Source organism: Callionymus lyra, chromosome 8, assembly GCF_982586985.1.
Source record: "Callionymus lyra chromosome 8, fCalLyr1.hap1.1, whole genome shotgun sequence".
Classification (NCBI taxonomy): domain Eukaryota; kingdom Metazoa; phylum Chordata; class Actinopteri; order Syngnathiformes; family Callionymidae; genus Callionymus; species Callionymus lyra.
In genome coordinates this window covers 9431241-9452756 of record NC_141825.1, presented here as the reverse complement: position 1 = coordinate 9452756, position 21516 = coordinate 9431241, and the positions used below count along the sequence as shown (strand labels likewise).

The window sequence follows — 21516 nt, the reverse complement described above, 5'->3', positions numbered from 1 at the left end:
GAAAAGGTCCCCATATCTTTATGTCATAACTCCTTTCACATGAACTCTTCTTTAAATAGAGTCACAAAAATGTGTTAGTATTAGTTAAATAATACAATTTTAATATTCATAAAATTTAGAGTACATTTTAGTTAGTTTAACACACTCTATATATATATATATTTATATATATTTATATATATTTATATTTCTCTAAGTTGTTAGAGTTTGCTTTCAAATGGTCCCGCGATTGATATTATTATTTTAAAAGCAGTAGAAATGTAGTTATCAATATAAAAATGTATGCAAGGGTGTAATTTTGTGTTAAAATGGCAAGTTAGTAAGAATAAACGTTAAATAATAGATATCGTGGTGACGTATTTGAAACCCGGATGCTGAAAGAGTACTGCATTTCCCACAAAGCACCTCTCTCACGAAAGCGACCAATAGAATATCAGGACTGAATGGGCGCAAATTCTGGCTCTCGTGCAGTCGGACATAGTTGAGTGTCAACACAGCTGGTTTACTGATAAAAATGGCCAAAGCCGCACTTGTATTTAAAAAAAACCCCGCCTTTAAACAACCTACCGTAGAATAATTCAACCGGACCCGTTGTCGTGGGTGGGGTGCTTGTCAATGCTAAACAAGCTAGCTACAGCTGCTAACTGTGACTGAAACAATGTCAGCTCTGCCTCAAAACAACCTGGAGGAACAGCTCGCCAGACACAGTGATGCTGCCCACAACAAACGCTCTCTGTCCAAACCTAAAACTGGGTAAGTCACTTTTATTTTGTTTCCTAGAGCATGCTAACATATACTCCCAAGTTATTTGCAATGTTTTGGAAATGACGCTGTGATTTAAGCGAATATTCTGTTTGCCAAAAAATGCATTTTCTACTATTTATTTTATGTCAAACATAAATTCTAAGACTCACAGTACATTAAGTACTTAAAGTTTAATTTATTACTAGCTATACTCTTCTATAAACGTATTTTACACACACAACTCAAATGTCAAGGGAGAAGTTTTTTTATTTTTCATTTTTTCATATTCGCTATATGTGAAATGACAACCTTGGTGTAGTTAGAATCCCTTATTAGTCCCGCGAGGGGAAATTCGGTAGTGCTTTTGACAGCCATTCACACATACTGATGGGAGTAGGCTGCACACCTGCGCCAAGTCTACCATCAGGAGCATTCAGGGTAAAGTGTCTTGCTCAGGGACACAACGACACAAGCTTGTCTGGAGCTGGGATTGAACCTGCAACCTTTTGGACTGCAGGCAACCACTCTACCATTATGTCACACTATCTGAAAAGATGGGCTTTGTCATTAACTTATACTCCACCTGGATAAACCAAATGCGTGCTTATTATTATAACAATATTGTAATATTACTACAAAACACATTTTTAGGACGTGTCCTAGTCAGAATCGGTCAGATTTTTGTCAAGAATCTCACAGTATAGATCAGACTGTATTTATGCAGCCCTCCTAATGTCAAAGTATGATCATGTATAAATGGTTCTAATGCATTAACAAATGTATTTTGTATTTATTATTATTTATTTACATTTCAACATAACACTTATTTACTTTTTGTGTGTAATTTTTCGAGTATATATTAATCCCTCAAAACGTTTTTTATAAGTTGGTTTAAGAAATGTTTTGAAAAAAATATATATATATATATATATATACATACAAGAATACAATTGCAGCTTATTTAGCTTAATAAAAGTCATGGCCTAATGATGAATGTCCTTTTTTGGGGGATTTTTTTCGTCTTTCTTTTTGCTTGACGGCCCCTAACAACATTCACAGAATTGAATGTGGTCCATTGAAGAATTATAATTGCCCACCCCTGGTATAGATGGATATATAGATATGGTTCAGAGCATTACAGCTTCAAATCTATATTAATTATGTTTTGTTTCATCATCCTTAACTCAAGTGAAGGGAAAAATCACTTGGATTCATGCTATTTTTTCACTGGCACTAGACATGCCACACGTTTTTGCACATTGAGAAAGAATAAAATCACCGCCCTTTCAGATCAGGTGGATGCACATGCACACTTGGTTATTGTGTGTCTAAACTTGGATTTAAAATGAAGCTACTTTATGTCGCCCTAACTTACCTTTTTTTCTCCTTTTAACTTAAGGGCCTTTTGCTTTAAAAAGAAGACGCCTACAGTTACAAGCAAGTTGGAGGTCCCAAAAAAGGTAACTCAGGCTCAGATGTTTTGGAAAGCCGGGGATGTGAATAAGAACAATTTGGTGACTGAGTTCTCTTTTGACATTTTCCAATTAGCTTGAAGGACCTAAAACATCTAACATCAACAGCTACTTGGCTGCAAATACAAAAGTCAAGTCAAACGCCAAATCTGCAAGTAGCAGTGCTCCTGCAGCCCTGCTGTCTCCAGCTGTGCCTGACAAGGTGTCTGTACAGAAACCTGACATTTCAAAAAAGAGTGACACCAATCCCCCCAGTCTTGATGCATCTATGGGATTCCCAATGGACGACTGGGATGACTTTGATGATTTTGAAACACCGGTCAAATCGAAAAACGACTCGTTTGGATCTAACAATTCTGGAAGAAACGGCAAACGGCCATTGTGTTCAATTGAAGAAAAGGTTAAATCCAAGGAAGATGAAAAAGAACTGAATCTTGTTAAACAGATCAAGGATTTAGCAACTAGCAGTCAAGAGGAGTCTCCGGTTAAAAAGCCCAAAAGACGTCTTCCTGCTTACATGATGTCTGTTATTGTGGACAGTGAAGATGAACTTGATGGTGTGACCGAGCCGGTTAAAGAACAGACGGGTAACATTATAATACAAATCGTTGGTATAATATCTTTAACTATTTACACGTAATGTTTATTTTCACTTCACGCAGATGATGAGACTAAATGGGAGGACCAGAATTGTATAAACCTTGACGCAAACTCAGAACCTGATTATTATGATGAAGACCTGGACTGCGTTCCTCCTTCGCCGATCCCGGACGAGATCTCAAACACCAAATATCCAATTGAGAGCAAGTACGTACGGAATAATGACCTTTTTAAAAGACAGTCCCTATCTAGTTGACCAAGCGAGGTTCAGTATATTGTATGTACTGAAATACATTTACTTCACCATCGTAAGATTTATGCTTTATTTCCAGAGCTTATAATTTACCATGTTTACGAACAAAATCTTTATTTTAACTTTAAATGTCGTTTTTTAATACATTGTCTTCTGTGTCAGAAGAACAGTCAAGCAATCATCTGAAAGACCAGAAGATAATTTCAAGTCGAAAGAAACTCTCGTCCCACTGCAGAACCCTTCTGCCCAACAATGCAAAAACAACACAAGTAGGTTTAAAGCTGCTTTGAATTAAATCTTCAGGTTTTTGTAACGGTTTTCTGGACCTCCTAGATGACCAACTTGTCAGTATCATGGAGTCCATATGCAGTCTGGTTGATTCCATCCCTGAGCATGAACTCATAGGCTTGACTGGTGGAAGTGAACTTCTGCTCAAGAGGGCACAAAGGTATGTTATATCTTTACTACACCACACATTTTATGATGTCCCAGTCTAAAGGTGGTTAACCTGTGTTTTGCAGAAAAAGGATACTTGCGACTGGTACTTGTTTTCCTCTCCGGGGCCCCCAGCAGCCGGACAGCACCGTGGTCTCTGATGCCAGTTTTAAAGAAAAGCCTTCTTTTAGTTATGAAGCTTCAGAATGGAAGTCTTTCAGCAGCTTCAGTTCTTTAAAGAAACCTCAGACGAGACCGTCTTCAGTCATCACTGTAGATTATGACTCTGATCGCTCGGACAGTCTTCTCGCTGAAAATAATCTGCACCGTAGACAGGGCAACAAAACATGCTTGGATTATGAAACCATCTGTGACTCGCCAATGGACACTCTTTCGAAACCTGGTGAATCTGAGAGGTCGGCTATGGACCTCGACGACGCAGATCTCTTCTTCTCGCCCAAGAAAACTGAGAGTTGCAAAGCCAGCAAGCCTAAAAGTTCTCCGCCGGTCCAAGAACCGGATGAGTTTTTCGTCGACGACTTTGACATTGACGACTTCAACGACTCGGACATTCCTGACTATTTTGAGGAGCTTCCAAGCACCTCCTCGAACTTCAGCTCGGCGACTTCTTCTATAAGGGAAGGAGGACCAAGCAAGTCCTCTTGGGAAACTAAACTAGCAACGCCTGTGTCTAAACCCAAAGCTCCTCAAGTCTCCTCTCCTGGTGAGTAAATGGTTTTACGAATGATTTAAATGTTGATCTATATTTCATCTCATACGTATTTCTTAAAATGTATATATTTTTTTGCATTTAACATGGTAAACCTCACATATTTGATTGATAAATACGATTATTTCAAGGCCCTTAATATTGACCTTTGTTCCTTAAAGAAAAAGGGTTTGGCCCCCTTAATTAAAAAAAAAAAATGATACTACCAAGCATTACAATTGACACTATCATGGAGACAAGTATATTTCATTGCAAATTACTTTGAATCTCAAACTGTTTTTGTCCAGGAATTGCATTAGTCTGCAGCAGTCTGTATGTTTGAATTAAAAATGTATTTTACAGAGCCCACATTTAGGAACGCTGCTCACGAACGGTTCAGGGGTTTCAACTTCCCTCACTCTCAGGAGATGATGAAGATATTCCACAAGCGCTTTGGTCTGCATCAATTCAGATTCAACCAACTGGAAGCCATAAATACAACGATCCTGAAGGAAGATACTTTCATTCTGATGCCCACAGGTTGGATCCTAATTGGAAGTTTGCAATAAGTAGATTTATGTTGTTAACTTTTTTTTATGCGTTTTTTGTAGGCGGTGGAAAAAGTTTGTGCTACCAGCTTCCAGCCTGCATGTCAACAGGAATCACAGTGGTCATCTCTCCTCTCAAATCACTGATTGTAGATCAGATCCAGAAGCTCACCACTCTAGATGTAAGTTTCTCCTGACCAATAATGCAAATAATACAAATAATGCTGTATTTTAATGCCAAATTTTCCTGTATTTCGGAAGATTTACCAAAGAACTACCAAAGTTTACAGTTTCAACCACATGGCGGCGACTTGACTAGCATCTTAAGGAGTTGTTAGGTTTCTGTCCAATTGTCAGTCATTTGAACATGTATCGCTTGTTTATTTTTTCCATATTGTTAACTATTTTGCTTGGTTGATGATATAAACAAAATCAGAGTTCATTTAAAAATGATAGTTTTCTGTAATTGAGAGTGTTGTTTTCATGTAAATGAGGCAAAAACACTCATCAGTCTCACAAAATCCAAATAAGTTTGCTATAACTATGATGCACACTAGAAAATAAAGCTGTATTTTAACTATATCAGGGAGATTTCCTTAACAAACTCAAGGTTATGGTTGATCAATTTCAATCGACTATTAAATGACTTTTCCAAAATAACATTTTTTAGTTAATGATCAGCTGATCTACTTTCTAAATGTTGTTCTTTCAGATCTCGGCGGCGAGTCTTTCTGGTGATAAAAGTGACAGTGAAGCATCAAGAATTTATATGCAGCTTTCCAGGAAAGAACCCAGCATTAAACTTCTCTATGTCACTCCAGAGAAGGTAAGAGTATCTTAAACACGCATGTTTTAATATTGTGTGTTGAGAGGAATTGATATAAATCGTCTCCAATGTGTGGCTACTGCAGGTCAGTGCCAGTAATAAGTTGATCTCAGCCCTGCAACACCTGTACGAGCGAAGCCTCTTGGCTCGGTTTGTCATCGACGAGGCTCACTGCGTCAGTCAGGTGTGTCTCTGTCGTCTGCATGATCGACTTTTAATCAAATTACTTGCATTAAAATCTACCCATCTCCACCATCAGTGGGGTCATGACTTCCGACCGGACTATAAGAAACTTCACGAGCTCAGGAAAAAGTTTCCCAACGTGCCGATGATGGCGCTCACCGCCACCGCCACGCCCCGTGTGCAGAAGGACATCTTGAACCAGCTGAACATGGCTCGGCCACAAGTGTACGTGCTCCCGATGAAATGTGATGGTGCCTTTTGTAAAACAGCCTTTTTAATTTCCTCTGATATACATTTTTTAGGTTTACCATGAGCTTCAACAGAACTAACCTGAAGTATGTCATACTACCCAAGAAACCCAAGAAGGTGGATGAAGACTGCATGAGCTGGATTAAGAAGCACTACCCACGTGTGTTTTCCACTTTCCTACATTTAGAAACGATCTCTAAATTGATTTTTTTTGTTTTTGTGTTAATCATGTGTTTGTTGTTAAAAAGAGGTTTTTAAACTTAAAAAAAAGATTTAAGTTTTATATTTGTTTATAATAATTTCACATCTGTGTTGCAGGAGACTCTGGTATCATCTACTGTTTTTCTCGGAACGATTGCGACGTCATGGCCAAGAGTCTGCAAAGAGCCGGAATTTTAGCTCTGGCGTACCATGCTGGTCTGAATGACGGCGACAGAGAGTATGTGCAGACAAAGTGGATTAATCAGGACGGCTGCCAGGTGAATTTTAATTTTCTTATAATTTGTTGTAGTCCATTACAGTCCCATTACACTCGTCTGATACCAGACAAAAAAGAAACTGTTAAGTTGGGATAACATTTTTTTTTTTCAAGTTAAGAATTCTTCATCAGTTTGTTTGTTTATTTATTTATTAGGTCATATGTGCGACCATTGCTTTCGGCATGGGCATCGACAAGCCTGATGTGCGATATGTGATCCATGCCAGTCTCCCAAAATCAATGGAAGGATACTACCAGGAGTCGGGGAGAGCGGGTAGAGATGGGGAGATCTCCCATTGTATCCTCTTCTACTCTTACACGGATGCCCACCGCATCAAAAAAATGATCAACAGTAGGTGTCTCTGTTAGCGTACTGTCACACAGTCTGTTCTTTGGTTGGTCGGCTGATTGTGATCTTCTGCAGTGGGAGACGGAGACAGACAGACAAAAGGCACTCACACTAACAACCTGCACAGCATGGTGCACTTCTGCGAGAACCTGATGGAGTGCAGGAGAGTCCAGCTGCTCGCTTATTTCGGGGAGCTGAAATTTAATAAATCCTTTTGTAAAGATCATCCTGCCGTCAGCTGTGACAACTGCACCAGACCCAGTGTACGTACTTCTCTCCCTTATATTGGTTTGATTTGAATTTTGTGTTGAACATTTTTTTTTAAACACTTTACAGCAATGCAAACTGAGGGACGTCACAGATGATGTCAAGAAAATCACACAGTTCGTCCAGGACTTCTGTGAGAAAGTGGGAACAAGATACGGGAGGACGGCCCAGCAGACCCGGCTGACTCTAAAAATGCTGGTGGATATCTTCATGGGTGTGTTTCGAATCCTCGAATCCAGAGTGAGTCGTGTAAAGCCGTTTGTTAAACCAGCTTGTTTTTGTTCACAGGTGCAAAGACGGCTAAAGTACAAACCGGAATGTTTGGTGTTGGAGGAGCTTACTCCAGACATAACGCTGACCGCCTTTTCAAAAAGCTGGTTCTGGACCACGTCCTGCAAGAGGACCTTTACATCACAAACGGTGGACAAGCTGTCTCGTACATCTCTGCAGGACCGAAATCCATGAACATCTTGTCTGGAAACATGCAGGTAATATGTGATCAACATTGTCTGGGGCAAAAAAAAAATCTTCAAACAACTGCAAATGATGAGAGTGCAAAAAATCTGGACATTTAAAATTATTTTTAATAGATTACGGTGTTGCTTCTGAAATATTATTGTTAGCAATGACCTCAACAGGACACTAGGTGGCAGTAACGTAATAGATTCAACTTACAAGAAGTGGAGCTTGTGCAGTCAGATGCTAAAGTTCTATGTTGTTCTGGAATTGGGTTTTTATTACACTTTTAACCTTAAATAATTATCACACCGTAATATTTGAGGTTTTGACTATAATAGTTTATTGTTCTATAAAGTCTGCTATTTTCTGTGATACATTTTAGTTTCTCCACCTGTGTGACCTTAATTCACCCAAGAATATTCTTCAGTCACTATTCTTGACATCCATCATGGCAGCAGGGTTTATACAATCCTCACCTGAACCTGTCACGATGCAGGTGGACTTCTACGAGACGGAGAGCGCCTCCAGCATCAGGAAGCAGAAAGCAACAGTGGTGGACAAAGTCTCACAGAGAGACGAGATGGTTAAGAAGTGTCTGACGGAGCTGACGGATCTGTGCAAGCAGCTGGGGAAAGCTTTTGGTATTCACTACTTCAACATCTTCTCCACCGCCACCTTGAAAAAGATAGCAGGTAAATATTCTTCTTTTTATCTCTTATTTTAATCACTTGGCAATCACACATTGTACACAAACGGAATCATTCAGAATGTTAAAGAGATGCAGATCTTTCTTATTTAGACCCTGAACAGTAATCAAATGTTATCCAGATATCGTGGGTCCTTTGGATTCCTGTTGCCCAGAACCTCCTCGCAAATATTAATCTTTCCAGAATGCCCCCCAAAAAAAAAAAAGTTAAATGTAAATTTTCTTTGTTTGGTGTGAAAAATTATATTATTTTTCCATCCGATTATCTTTAAGAGCAAGATGATCTTTGTTGTGTTACTGTAGCGTCAATCATCCACTTCATTTCTTTTCCATTTCTCCTTTACATGAAGTGAGTTCACTGTTTTTGGAAGCATTTGTAATGTTTTGAAACTATTTTGGAAGGGTTTTTTTTAAGGTTTGAAAGGCTTAATTATTTATTCTAAAATCACATTACTATCTGGTGATGGACTACCTTTCATTTCTGAATCATTATTTTTAGTAGGATTTTACTTCAATGTTTTCCCCTCTATCGTTAAACAAAAAGCAGTCAGTCCTTTATTTTACAATCTTTAAAGATGCTCTCTTTGTCAAAACCTTGGATTATTGATAAAACATGTTGTCATTTGACCAGCTTTTTATTCAACAAATATTTTCCGTGTGAAAACAGAGAAGCTCTCCACTGACCCCGTGATCCTGCTCCAAATCGACGGTGTGACGGAGGACAAGCTGGAGCGGTACGGCGCTGAAGTGATTCAAGTTCTCCAGAAATATTCAGAATGGCAACTTCCAGGTAAGTTGGTTACATTTCTAAGTGTACTGTGGTGTGTTCCACTGCTGGAGATCATTCGTCATTGTGATCTTCTCAGTGGAGGAGCAGCCCGACGACAGCTGGATCGACACCCGCCGCTCGGCCATCGACTACGAGGACGACGAGGAAGAAGACTCGTCAACATACTTCCGTAATCAGGCTGCTCAGGGCCAGAAGAGGAAGAAGGCGCCGTTCTTCAAGTATTCCAAGAAGAAAAAGGGTTCGGGCTCCTACAGTAAAGGGTTTGTATCCAGCAGAGATGAATCGCTGGTTCAGATCCATGGCTCACAACCGTCTCTTCTCTGTGTGTCGCAGTCGTGGCTACGGCGGCAACAAATCCTGGTCCAACTCAAGTGGTGGATCTAGACCACAGTCGGCGGGTAGAGGGTCTAGAGGTGCAGCGGCAGAGTCTTCATCGGGACGAAGGCCGGGATTTTTGTCGGTTCCGACGCCACATAACCAGAGACCCTTTCTGAAGCCCGCTTACTCTAACTTGTGACAAGAAGGAGTTCAAGACGCTCTTTAAAGAACCTGCTGCTTCATTGTTTACACTGTATAAACCTGTTTTATTCTCTCATGGTGAATGTCTCACAAATGTTATTAAAGTTAATTATTAACGTGTCACTGCTCTTCTTTATTTTAGGTCAAGTGTGAGGAGCAACGCTAGGGAAAGATTATTTTAGTTCTGAAGAATACTGGAGGGACAAGGAATGCTCCTTAGACTCCTCTGGATTTGGTATGTACAGGATTTAATTGTTCGATTAAACACAGTGATTGATGTTGCAAAAAGAAAATCAGTTGAAAACACGCTGCAGAACCTTTAAAAGAAGCAACAAGAAATAATTAAGTCTCAGAAAATTGTAGTTTGCTTGTCATATTTAAAAAATATTGCTTTTTGATGACCAGTATAATATTAAATATTAGAAAAACTGAAATTATCGCTCGGATTTAAACACAAACTCTTAGCCACTAGATGGCGGTGTTTCCTTTGCCAAGTTAAACCATCGGTTCTTATCATCGATTTTTAAGAAAAGCTTTGCTAATGTCTTATGAGCACGTCCTGTTGAAAAACGTTATTTCACTTTTGTGTGTCAGATTTATGACGATATTTTACAGGTTTAGTAGCCTTAAAGTGACATGCGTGTCACTAAGATACTTGCTTGTTAATTAAATGGATGGTCTTGTTTGTATCAATAAAGTTTTACCTTACCTTACCTTATCTGCTGCCAGGTAACAAAAAATGAGGTGCAGCACATTGATTATCTGAGAATTCGCTAATGATTATAGTTTGTCCAAAAAGTGTGTAACTGATTTAAAGTAAGAACCACGAAGTGTGTAATGCTGTTGCCATGGTGATTCCTGACCTCAATGTAGCGACGGTAAACCTTTTGTTTACCACGTCATCATTATTTTTCACTCTGAAAGGTTCTGAAGTCGTTAAAAGTTAAAAATGGACCGGATGTGTGAAAATAACGAACACAAGTTCCTGGAAATAAAATATATTTTATAAAACATCATGACACAGCAGCGAGCAACAGAAAAGAGACGTTTCAAATATCAAACATGGATCCTCGTTGTTTTGTACACGTCACATATTCAGGCAGATTTATTGCTTCTTGAGTTTCGGCTCGACGACCACAAAAGCTACATGACGCTGACGACAAAAATCGAGACAGTCAAGATGACGTTCGTGTCTGAAATAATAAATAAACTCCCTCAAATGAAACGACTCAAAAGCTCCTTCACATGGTTTTAAAAATATGCCAAAAACTTTCTCAGCAAATACCAACAAATCCTCCTTTAGTTGCTGTGTCCGCACTGCTACATTTATTCATTTGTTTTCACTTTTAAGCAATGTTTTATTTCTAAACTAGTAGTTTATTTATAACAGTGGGGTTTTGATTTCCTTCCATATTTCTTGCTTTCAATTATTTTAATTAAGTGTGTGATTTAGCTTTTAATATCAAGTTATCCTGCTCACATTGTAAACCTTTTATACGCATCATTTTCTTGGTGTTTTTCCAGACATTTGTATTTAAAAAATATTAACAAGTTATTTATAATTGATATTGATTTATTAAATATTTTAATTATGTCTTGCAAACTTTTCTTTGCTTCTTTATTTATTTTTGCTTTAGTTTCCACAGGTACTTTTACATATTTTATTATAGATTTTTTTTCATTAAGAGTTTAAAATGTTACTTAGTTTAAGGAGCTTTTCTAAAACCTAAAACATTTGTATTTCATATTTTTAAAACCACAACAATAATGGATTGTTGGCAAATACAAGAACTTGGTTTCTGCTGCAAGTTTTTAGCCTTTTATTGTTTGCCGACTGTTCTGTTCATGTAACCTTTAAAATGAAAAGTCAACATGTAGCAGCGAGGACACCTTTACCTTCATTTGTTTGCAGGAGTTGGAGACATGTTGAAAAAACACAACAGATTTTATTCAAAATACATGATCAAGTTTAGAGAATTTCTGATTCTTGGGTATTGCAGCTGAAACAACCAAAGTCGATATTTAAATACTTTTTTTCTACATTTGCTGTCAGTAGTTAAATTTAGAGCTGCTGCCAGTCAAAGCAACATTATTTGTGAACTCTTGGATTTTACACTTTTCTCCCTCCTTCAAATTAAAAAAATGATTTGGCTCGATCGGTAACCAATTTTATTCTTGAATAACGTCGAATTAATGATGACAAATTAATGATGCTGAATCCAGAGCCAATTTCAAAAGACCAGAATCCTTCAAACTCTTGCAGTAAAATATGGAAACGTAAACATTAATTATTTGGTATTTGTATGCCTGACAAAATCCACCGTACAAATACACTTAAAATAAAAAGAAAAAACTTCTGCTGAGTAGACGTGTGATCGATTTAGACGACGACAAGTCCAAAAACTTTTACTTGACTCGACACACATCTCTAAAAAAAGTATAATTTAATCTTCCATAATAAAATAACATCTCAGGTCTGTTAAAATATACATGAACACCTGTCAATATATTAGGAAACCCACTACTATGTACAAAAGTACATCGTTATTCTAATGTGCTATTATACGTGAAGCTGCTGCTTTCAAACCAAAATTAGGAAATAATTGAAATTCATTGAATTTCAATGTCATGATAAAATAAAAGGAGGGGAAACGAAATGATGAAAATAAACATCAAAAGTTGATGGTTCAAATCCTTGCACTTCGATCTAAACTAATCATTCATTGACGTTAAAAAATGAACATCCTTATTTTGCACCAGATACATTTTAAAGGTCTTTACAAATCCACCAAATCTGCTGTTGAAATAAAAAAAAAAAGGCGTTTTGTTATTTCTCTTCTTCTCTCGCCTTCAGCAACAGAGCAGATTTCAACACCAAATAAAACTTTCATTCTCAACCTTCACAGCATTAACGCCGACCCGAATCCTTCTCGTACCTTCTCTCACAGTAGTTTACTTGTGGTTCCACAAATTCTAAGCAGCTAAAATCAGGTTGTTTGATGCTCATGTCAACAAACTAGTTTACACAGTGTCATCCAGCTGAAAAGAGAGCCAAAACAAATGTCATCAGAAGATCATCGCTGGAGATATTTTTGAAAATTTTAACAAAAAAGATCGTACCTTTCGCCAGGTGTTTGCCAAATTGTTGAAAACTTCATACCATTATTTCACTCCATGCTTTTGAGTGTAATCTTGATACATCTAAGATGCATTACCTCGACAACTTTGGTCCAAAATCTACTTTCTTGTCGGGAAAAAATTGTAGCTATACACGTCCTTCCCTGTAAATATGATTCTAAATCACATGCGCTAATAGCGTTGACTCTCATGCTTTATTTACTAGCAAAACCTCCCCATTGAATAACCTTTCTTTCCCATTTTACAAAATCCTTCAAATCAACTTAACTAGCGTAACACAGACTTTAAATCATCAGTACAAGTGTGGCATAGTCGGTGTTGTAAATACACTTTTTTTGTGATCTGGATTCCCCTCAAAAAACCTGAGCCAGATGAGGTTGGTATGGGCTCACCGTTTCCTGAACAACCTGATAATGAACCATTTCTAAACACTCGATAAAGGCTGTATGCAAAGTCGAACCCTGCTTCCTAACAAATGTAATAAATAAAGGCAACGTTCAGTCAAACAAGACAGACTCGTATTAAAAGTAAGACCTGCGATGGGTGAAGGTTTTGTTAAAATAGTCCTCTTGGTTTAAAAAAAAAAAGGTGGTGGAGGAGAAAAGAAAAGGGTGAACTTGAACGCAAAGTGAAGGAGAGAAGAAGTTCCTGGGTCAGGATTACCAGGGCTGGTCCAAGCGGAGGATTTGTCGGGATCAGGGTTGGGACGGGTGTCGTCCCCCGATCTCTGCAGAGTCCTAACATTCCTCTCAGACCCCCCGGAGTTTTTGGGGGAACTCTACGAGTCCTCACTTGTTAATGAGCAACTCTCCCACCCAGCGGAGCTTGCAGGCAAACCACCGCCTGAGGGGACAAAAGTATTCGTGATGGAACTGCTGGAACTCCGGGGTCTGGCGGATGTCACGTAAAAATGCAATGTCGAGGTCTGACTCGGTGAGGATGATGAGGAGGAGGAGCAAAACAAAGAGGAGTCCGATGGTGACGAGGAGCAAACGCAGGACACTCAAGACGAACTTATTCACCTGTTCCACGTCACTGAGGGCGGAGTCGCCCGACGCGCCGTCCTGCGCGGACCGAGCGTCCGCCCTGATATCGCCGCCCGAAGGGGTCCCGGCCTCGGACTCCTCCTCGATGCTGCAGGGGGCGCCGTTGATTTGGCGGGGGGCCGCCAGCTCCATGCTGTGCTCGGCCACCGGGGTGGGGAGGACGCTGTCGGAGGGGCTGTAGGAGTCATCGGAGATCACCGACGTGCCCTCGCTGGCGTCCGTGGCCTGGCTCCGGGAGCGCGGGAGGAAGGACTCGCTGTGGGACACCGAGCGCACCGGCGTGGAGTGGGCACTGTCACGCAACGACTCCAGACCTGGTCAACGGAAAGAAGATGGGAGTCTATTAATGGGACATCCACACGTCTTGGGGAGACTACAATCGTCTGTGTCAAACAACCGTCCTCCGTCTCTGAAGCTGCTTTTAAAAAAAGCTGGTGACTCTGATGGAGAGCGGGTCTAAAGTTAACGGAAACTCAAAATGGCGGATCATAGAGCATAACTGTTTGTCTACTGTGGTATGAAAAAATAAAAAATACATTTTTCTTTTCTGATTCAATAAGATTCTACATATTAGTCTCATTCTATTTAACTTCTACTTGTTCTTCTCGAGGAACTTTCCTTCTCTATACATCCAAAAAATCTGGGCTCTGACTGGTTTTCATGACTGACTTGTCTCTCTTTGATACTCCAGATCTCAAAGTTTCCATCCCAAACGTGTCACATTCCAGTTATACTGAAGCATCAATATATGACATGCGTAATAGAACCTTTTCAATTTATTTCACAGTCCATCAGTTGCTCTAAATGAATCGCGTTGAACACATTTTAAACTCAAGACCCTGGAGTTTAGCAAGTTTTTCCCGTCATCATCATTATTACTGGCAAAGTAAACAACTGGCTGTACAAAGCTCTGGTCACTAATAGTTTGACCTCCGTTGTATAGTGTCTCATTCAGACTTGGACTCAAGCCGTCTTGGTTCCTCCAGAGTATTTTTAAACAAGGGCTAGTTCCCTTGAGTCGGTTTATTGGTGGATTAAACCAGGATTGAAAGATTGATGGACCTTGTTCCAAACCTTCTCATTCAATTTTGATGTAGAAGGAAAATGTTCTGCTTCAGTGATCTTTCAAGAATGAGTTGCTCAGATGTAGTTCCCTGAATAGAGCCAGTAGTTTGGAGGAGATTCTGATATATAGAAAGACCTTAGTACCAAGGAGTACAATGAAATCCAGAATATGTTGCATGACTCAAGTCTAGATCACTCCTCCGGAAAAATATCCCGGTTGTCCATAACGCTTTGTTCCCGAGTTCAATGGGATATTTCATTCTTAATACATGTGACATTGCCGTGAAAAAGTATGTGCGTAGTGCACCTTATACTTGGTAGTACATGAGAAATGCTATTGTGCAACTAAATACCTCAGATGATCTTCACCTTGCAGCACGAAAAATTGATTCTTCATCTACTCTACGTTTAATTAGACCAACAACAAACGGATGCAGACAGTGTTTACAAATCAATGTTGTGTATCGATGACAACGACACAACGAATCCATGGATTCAAAGCTCAAGTCCGGACTCTCGGATCAGCAGCTGATGAGTCGTGTTTTAACACAGAGTCACTTAAAGTCAAATAAAAGTTCTGACATTAGCCTAAGATATTAGTTCGAGCTAATACATGAACCTTGAGAACCACACTTCCACGAATCATCTGTGGTTTACCTGGAGGGTTGCTAGGTGGAACACAAGGCAGCGGAGTCCCAGAAAGTGGGCTCGCACTGGCAGAGTCCGGCTGCTCGGTCAGAGCCGGGTACAAAGGCAGGACCCCCAGGGCCTTGCCCAGCATTCGAGGCCCCAGACTGAGCACGCGAACCTTCACGTCCCGGTAGCAGTGGTTGATCATACGCAGGTGGACGTTCACCCGCGTGGTGATGCGGATCAGACACTTCACCATGACTGCTGCTGTAGATCCCCGTCCTGTATGGTCCCAGAGTCCAGGCCACGGGTCTCCTGCGAGTTTTTAGGCCCGGGGGTCTTTGCTCGGTGTGTGAGGCGCCCGCTGTGGTGCAACGGAGGCCAGCAGTGGCTCCACCCAGCCCAGTGACATACATGGAGTAGAAAGACTGGGCGCTATTTTCAGCTGCAGTATTAATACCACGGCAAGACACGCAGTCAGCACAGACTAGGGGGGAGAAGATCTCTTCCAGGGACGACACAACCCTTGGAAAAGGCCAGCAGACCTGATTTCACCGTCTTTTGTTGTGGCTTCTTTAAAGGCAGAGTTGTTTTTTTTTTTTTTTTATTGGGGGTCATCCTGGACCCAGTGGAGGGGGAGACCACCTGTTCTGGGTCACCGTGGAGTGAAGCATGTGTCCACAAATGCTTTGGAACATTTCAGTGCGACGCATACTTGCTGGAGGTCGAGTTACCGCGGCGAGTGTGCGTCGGTATCAACTCGCAGGATTAGCAGTGCACAATAAAAAATGCTCTCAAGAGTGCACTAGACATTTTGTGTCGTTTTGATCGGGTTCCGATCGGTCTCTCTTGGGTCACGTCTAGACTTTGAGTTGTGATTCTTACCCTCCATGATGGAAATATGGACGGCTCTCCGGCGTGTGCGCGGGACGCTGGTGAGGCGAGGGCCGTGAGTGATGGACGGACAACTTCTGCTGGGAACTAAACCAGATCTGCAGACACAAATAGACGCAAATATTAGTTTTTTGCCATTCTTTGACAGAAGAGCGAGGGGGGGTCCTTCCTACCTGTGTATTTCGGGAGGCTCCCGCTTGATTTTGGCACTCTGCTCCATCACCTCTTTCGCCACTCGTCCGCTGTTCGAAAAGACGGTCGAGAAACTCAAGAATGATTCTGAAATTCATTTAAATGTAATGTGTTCCTTGGATGCAGGAAAGCTGAGGTTCTAATTTGAGGCTCTCACGGATCACCCAGCTTCTCACCCTACCTCTAAAAAAAATTATGGTAATGATTAAGCAGTGAATCATCTTTTGGCTCAGCTCTTTCTTCAGGCGACAGGACCAGTTCACACTTAACAGTCTTCATGACAAGGGATTTGTATCGTTTAGGTCACGGTTACAGACACTTTTCAAGGTGAAACTCACTCAGAGCCACAAAATCAGAGTGACTGAAGCCAACACAGTTAAAAAGGCCATACATTATTTTATACAAAATCAGAAAATATATATGTCACAGTACAGATTGGAATCCAATAGGATCATGAATCCTACTAGTACATATCGGAATTCCTATTGACGATATTTTAATGGCGAATTGTCCTATGACAAATTTTGATTCCGGTCCATCATGGGACAATCCGCAATGGTCCAAATGAATTAAGTCCATGACCTGGACCAGACGGCTGTCCCCGTGGTTACAATGTGTATTGACAGAAGGGTTATCAGATATCTAAAATACGAAGTTATTCACCTTGAATAGTAATGGTGTGAAATGATTTAGTCTATGTTCCAAAACATTTTGATGTAATCTGAATTTCTCCTATTAGAATTAGAGATTGTCCTGGTAGATTTGTCCTAGGACAGATTGGAATTCAAATATTCAAATCCCAATACAGTAGTAGAATTCCAATCTCTCCTAGTAGAGATTGGAATACACTAGTAGAATCTGGAATCATCCTAGTACAAATTGGAATTCCAATATTCAGATCCTAGTTCAGTAGTAGGATTCCCTACCAGTAGGATCTAGAATCCTACTGTAGAATCTACTAGAATCTGTACTGTGACATACAATATATATATATATTTTTTTTTTTGAAAAAACAAAAACCTACCTAAAATGTTTTAACTAAAATAAATTTCTTTTTTAGTATATAACAAATAATACTGCTTGGAAAAAAACACGTTACTCCAAATAACATTTAAGAAAAAAGTAACAAAGTGTACACACAAACTTCTCATTAAAATATAAATTAAAAGAGTATGATCAGTTTATATTGTTTTATTTTCTTTCTACAAATGTGTCTCTAAACGGTGAGAGTTGCATCAAGGGAGTGAAGGAAACATGTGGCTCTGGATCAATGGGTTGCAGATTCTGGTCTAGGTTCTTGAAAAGTGCTTGTGCTTAAAAGCTGCTCGACACAAATGCTTGTAGACTTAAAAACATGTTAAACTTCTTACCAGAATCAAAATATAAACATAGTTTCATAGCAAAAACAAACGTTGTGAGAGTTAAGTTGTGTATTTTAGGACTAAATTTCGGTAAAAACCGGTGCCAGTATTGGTACCAATCCAGGGTCATGACTGTAGAAGCAGCACTGGTCCATTTGTCAAACTGATGCTTTCTAATCTGGGCCGAACAAAATGTATTGAGCAGTCCTCAGACTGTTACATCTTAATAAGTATAAACCTTCGACATTTAAACTACATTTTTTGTTAGTTTTTAATGTTTTCTTTCATCCTTTTTTCACTGTCAAACGAAAGTTAGGATGAAGGTGAACGTGTAGCAGTCTCAGAGAAACGTCCTCCATCCTGTAAGGTGACTTCAAAGTCCTGGAGGAACCAGCTGACGTGGAGGCCAGGAGGCCACGTCCAGCGGGAGAACCTGAACGCACCTTCAGCAACGGAGGGTGTTGTGGGGGAGGGGCTGAGGTGTTCTTTACCTGTATCTGAAGCGGCTGCCCTTGAAGAACAGGTTGCTGCTGGACACGGTGCGGACCTGACTGGACTTTTCAAGTCTGTTGGAAAAACAAACAAAATAATCAATTCCAACACGACCGTGAACTTCACAAAAAAATCTGTTAGCATTAGCATACGATGGTGCTGAATAATGAACGACCTCTCCTCGCAACACCATATCATGCCGCTGTGCATTCACTATTCAATAGGTTTGTGTTGTCGTTGTAAGTGAGACATTAATATTTGATTTTGCTGCGGGGCTTTGTCAGCCGCTCCACATGTTTGACGCTAGAAATGCTCGGTGACGGCGCATACCTCTGCCAAGGAGATCATTTTACAATCGATACATTTGGTGATTATGATAATGGTGGCGTCGTAGTGCTTCGGAATAATGAATTGAACAGATATGTATATTTTCTTGAGGCACTCTGGTTACCTTAAAGTGCAACTAATGCGTCTTAAATAGATGTTGGACTCTATTGTATCATCAGTATGTTTCTGTTTGTACAAAACTCTCTTTTCATTTAAATATTTACATTAGACAATGTGCTTAAGCCCCGCCCACTGAAAACATTTTCTCCGGAGATTAAATCAGGTTTACCATAACCACACCCACCCTTCTGTGATTAGTCAAGCATTGAGATTTGTCACCACGCGTCATCAATCCGGGAAGTCTTTACTTTTAAGGAACTCGTTTTATAAACAAAGCCGGGCGTGATGGACAGCTGGCTGGAGGAGGAGGAGTGAAGCCCATTATTACGTGATAATGGACTACGCTCTCGTAACCTCTCGTTTGACGAGATTTCAGACGCAGGTGAGCTTTGTAAAATAATAAGTTTAAAACATGGTCATGATGAGAGACTTGCTGCATCTTGGAGAGGAAGACATTTGAAACATGCGAGTCAGGAGAGTTGGGTTTTCACAAGATTTATTTTCCTCCTCACGACACTTTGAAATGAATCTGATTTACAGTTTAAGATCTTTCACGTCGTCGTGTCCTTCAGGCACGACCTCTCCCTGCCATTTCACCCTCCATCAGCTCCCCTCGCCCCTGATTCACTAGCGTCCGCATCAGCGCTTCTTCAAAAAGACAGGCCGGAGCGCGAGCTATAACTCACGTCCGGAGCTGCGAAGCCATTTCTCTTGCGCTTGCGACAGGAAACGGCGTGCGAGCGCCCTCACATACGGTGACCCTCGTTTTCCAGGACACCAATTAGCCGCTAGCAAGACATTCGTGACTCACTTGTAGAACGCCTGGTTCTCCACGCCGCACTTCCACAGGTGCTTGCAGGCTTCGGGCGTCGGCGCGAAATACGTCAAGACGATCTTCTCGTCCTGCACGTGGAGAGAAGAAGGAGGAGGAGGCGTGCAGGACAATATAACAAAACCATTTCCCAGAGTCATGTTTAAAAGCCTTTTTTTTCAAACGGTCTCACCTCTCTCTGACTTGCATGGACGTGGAACGTCTTCGCCTCGAACTTGAGCTTGGTCACCTCGTGCCTGTGGGGCAGGAAAGGTTACAGAAGCCACAGACGGTTCAATTATTCATGAAAAAACCACTGGGATGACATAAACAGCATGGGTGTTGCGGTGACAACAAATAAGCGACCATTGTCCCAGAGGACACGATTGTTGGTGAAAGTATAAACGTGTGCAGAGAGGATGTTCACGTCAGCGAGAGGCAGCTGCTCGCAGGAACATGTTTGCGGATCAAGCTGGTGTCATTAATTAGCCATCTGGCATCCAGCTAGCCGGGGAGCTCCTGACGCAGGTAGCAGTAGCAGATGGAACGAGTGGTTTGTTCGACTGCGAAATGCTCCAGCTGTGGGCGGGCGAGCTGGAGGAGGACGCGGTGTCACCGTGAACCCAGAGCAGGATGTATTTCCTAAGGAGACTGCGGTCCTTCAACATCTGCAGCAAACTACTGCGGATGTTTTACCAATCTGTAGTCTCCAGCATCCCCTTTTACACCGTGGTATGCTGGAGGGACTCATCCAGACTGGACAAACTCATCAGGCGGGCAGGCTCTGTGGTCGGCAATAAACTGGACTCTCTGGTGTCGGTGGCAGAGAAGAGGACACTGGATACACTGATGGACATCATGGATGACACCAGCCACCCTCTGCACACTGTCATCACCAACCAGAGGAGCCGGTTCACTCAGAGACTGCTGCTCCCCAAGTGTAGGACCAATAGACTGAGAAACTCCTTTGTCTTTCACGCCATCAGGCTGTACAACTCCTCACTTGGGGGGAGGAGGTTGCTTGGGGCTGGAGTCGGAGGGGAAGGAGTCTGACACTTCCACCTCTACAGTGGATTAACAACACTCTGACACTTTCATTTGAAGTAACGTAAAGTCACTTTGTTTAGCCTATTTTATTTTATTTATGTTTTTATTTTGTTTATACTGTCGTTATATTCAGTTACTGTTTTGTTATTTAATGCTATCGTCCTCTTCTGTGTGCTTTTTGGTTTTTCTCTATTCCTTCTGTGCTACTGCAAAATAGAAATTTCCCTGAGAGTGTCAACTCAAAGGGATCAATAAAGTGCAGTCTAAGTCTAAGTCTAAGTCTAACGTGTCGTCGTCGCCGGTAGAGAAGACTTTGATTTAAAAGAACTTGCCATTTGAGGAAATGAACCCTCTTGTTTCCCTGAAGGACCACAAAGCCGAAGGGCGTGAAGGCGAGGAAGGCGGGGTTGCCGGACACATCCTGGAGACGACAGAAAATATATTATAATTAATTTCTGGTTTAAAAGCTACTATTACCGCATCTGTGTTGACAATCTTAATGGATTTTAAATGCTTATAAACATATACAACCATTTCTTGATCCAACCCAGATTTTCTTCTCATCACAATATTGCATTTCATTTAATATTTTGGCCTAAAACGGAAATATTTCAGCCTAGAAATTAAATTAAAAAGAAGGAAGAGCGATCACTGCGGCACACGAAGAAGAGCCATTCGCACTTTCCCTCGGTTATGTTTGTTTATAACATGAATCCAGTTCAAGTTGAAAATGAATGAACTCAACGGGAACATCAGAAGAAAAGATGGCGTCCACAAACTGTTGTTCTAAATCTTGCATAGATCGG

The 21516-nt window shown here is 40.8% G+C and overlaps 2 protein-coding genes across 3 annotated transcripts in view; one reads left to right on the top strand and one right to left on the bottom strand.

Moving 5' to 3' along the window:
- The first annotated feature begins 462 nt into the window (after nt 1-462).
- Nucleotides 463-9708, top strand: blm (BLM RecQ like helicase). Its single transcript, XM_087797934.1, has 22 exons — nt 463-753; nt 2144-2204; nt 2293-2803; nt 2879-3023; nt 3232-3338; nt 3403-3517; nt 3591-4228; nt 4577-4753; nt 4825-4943; nt 5474-5587; nt 5673-5771; nt 5847-5995; nt 6073-6179; nt 6338-6498; nt 6654-6849; nt 6922-7109; nt 7183-7327; nt 7402-7601; nt 8069-8264; nt 8946-9068; nt 9145-9328; nt 9402-9708. The coding sequence occupies exons 1-22, from the start codon at nt 659-661 to the stop codon at nt 9583-9585; spliced, it is 4014 nt and encodes a 1337-aa protein (XP_087654060.1). The 5' UTR covers nt 463-658; the 3' UTR covers nt 9586-9708.
- An 831-nt stretch (nt 9709-10539) lies between these two features.
- Nucleotides 10540-21516, bottom strand: part of frmd5a (FERM domain containing 5a) — a 61165-nt gene continuing 50188 nt past the window's right edge. Inside the window, exons 8-14 of one of the 2 annotated variants that reach the window (XM_087797663.1) lie at nt 21043-21131; nt 19857-19920; nt 19664-19755; nt 18405-18479; nt 16534-16602; nt 16352-16458; nt 10540-14085 (exon numbers count right to left, since the gene is read on the bottom strand). In XM_087797663.1, coding sequence (XP_087653789.1) covers nt 13514-14085; nt 16352-16458; nt 16534-16602; nt 18405-18479; nt 19664-19755; nt 19857-19920; nt 21043-21131 — 1068 coding nt within the window. In that variant the 3' untranslated portion in view covers nt 10540-13513. The remainder of the gene's footprint in view (nt 14086-16351; nt 16459-16533; nt 16603-18404; nt 18480-19663; nt 19756-19856; nt 19921-21042; nt 21132-21516) is intronic. The other variant, XM_087797664.1, reaches the window with a different exon arrangement.

Bases quoted from the DNA above. Each gene is read 5' to 3' on its own strand.
- blm (XM_087797934.1), top strand. From the start codon at position 659: ATGTCAGCTCTGCCTCAAAACAACCTGGAGGAACAGCTCGCCAGACAC. The intron at 2,205-2,292 runs GTAACTCAGGCT...TTTTCCAATTAG, and splicing joins AGTTGGAGGTCCCAAAAAAG to CTTGAAGGACCTAAAACATC. The intron at 2,804-2,878 runs GTAACATTATAA...CACTTCACGCAG, and splicing joins GCCGGTTAAAGAACAGACGG to ATGATGAGACTAAATGGGAG.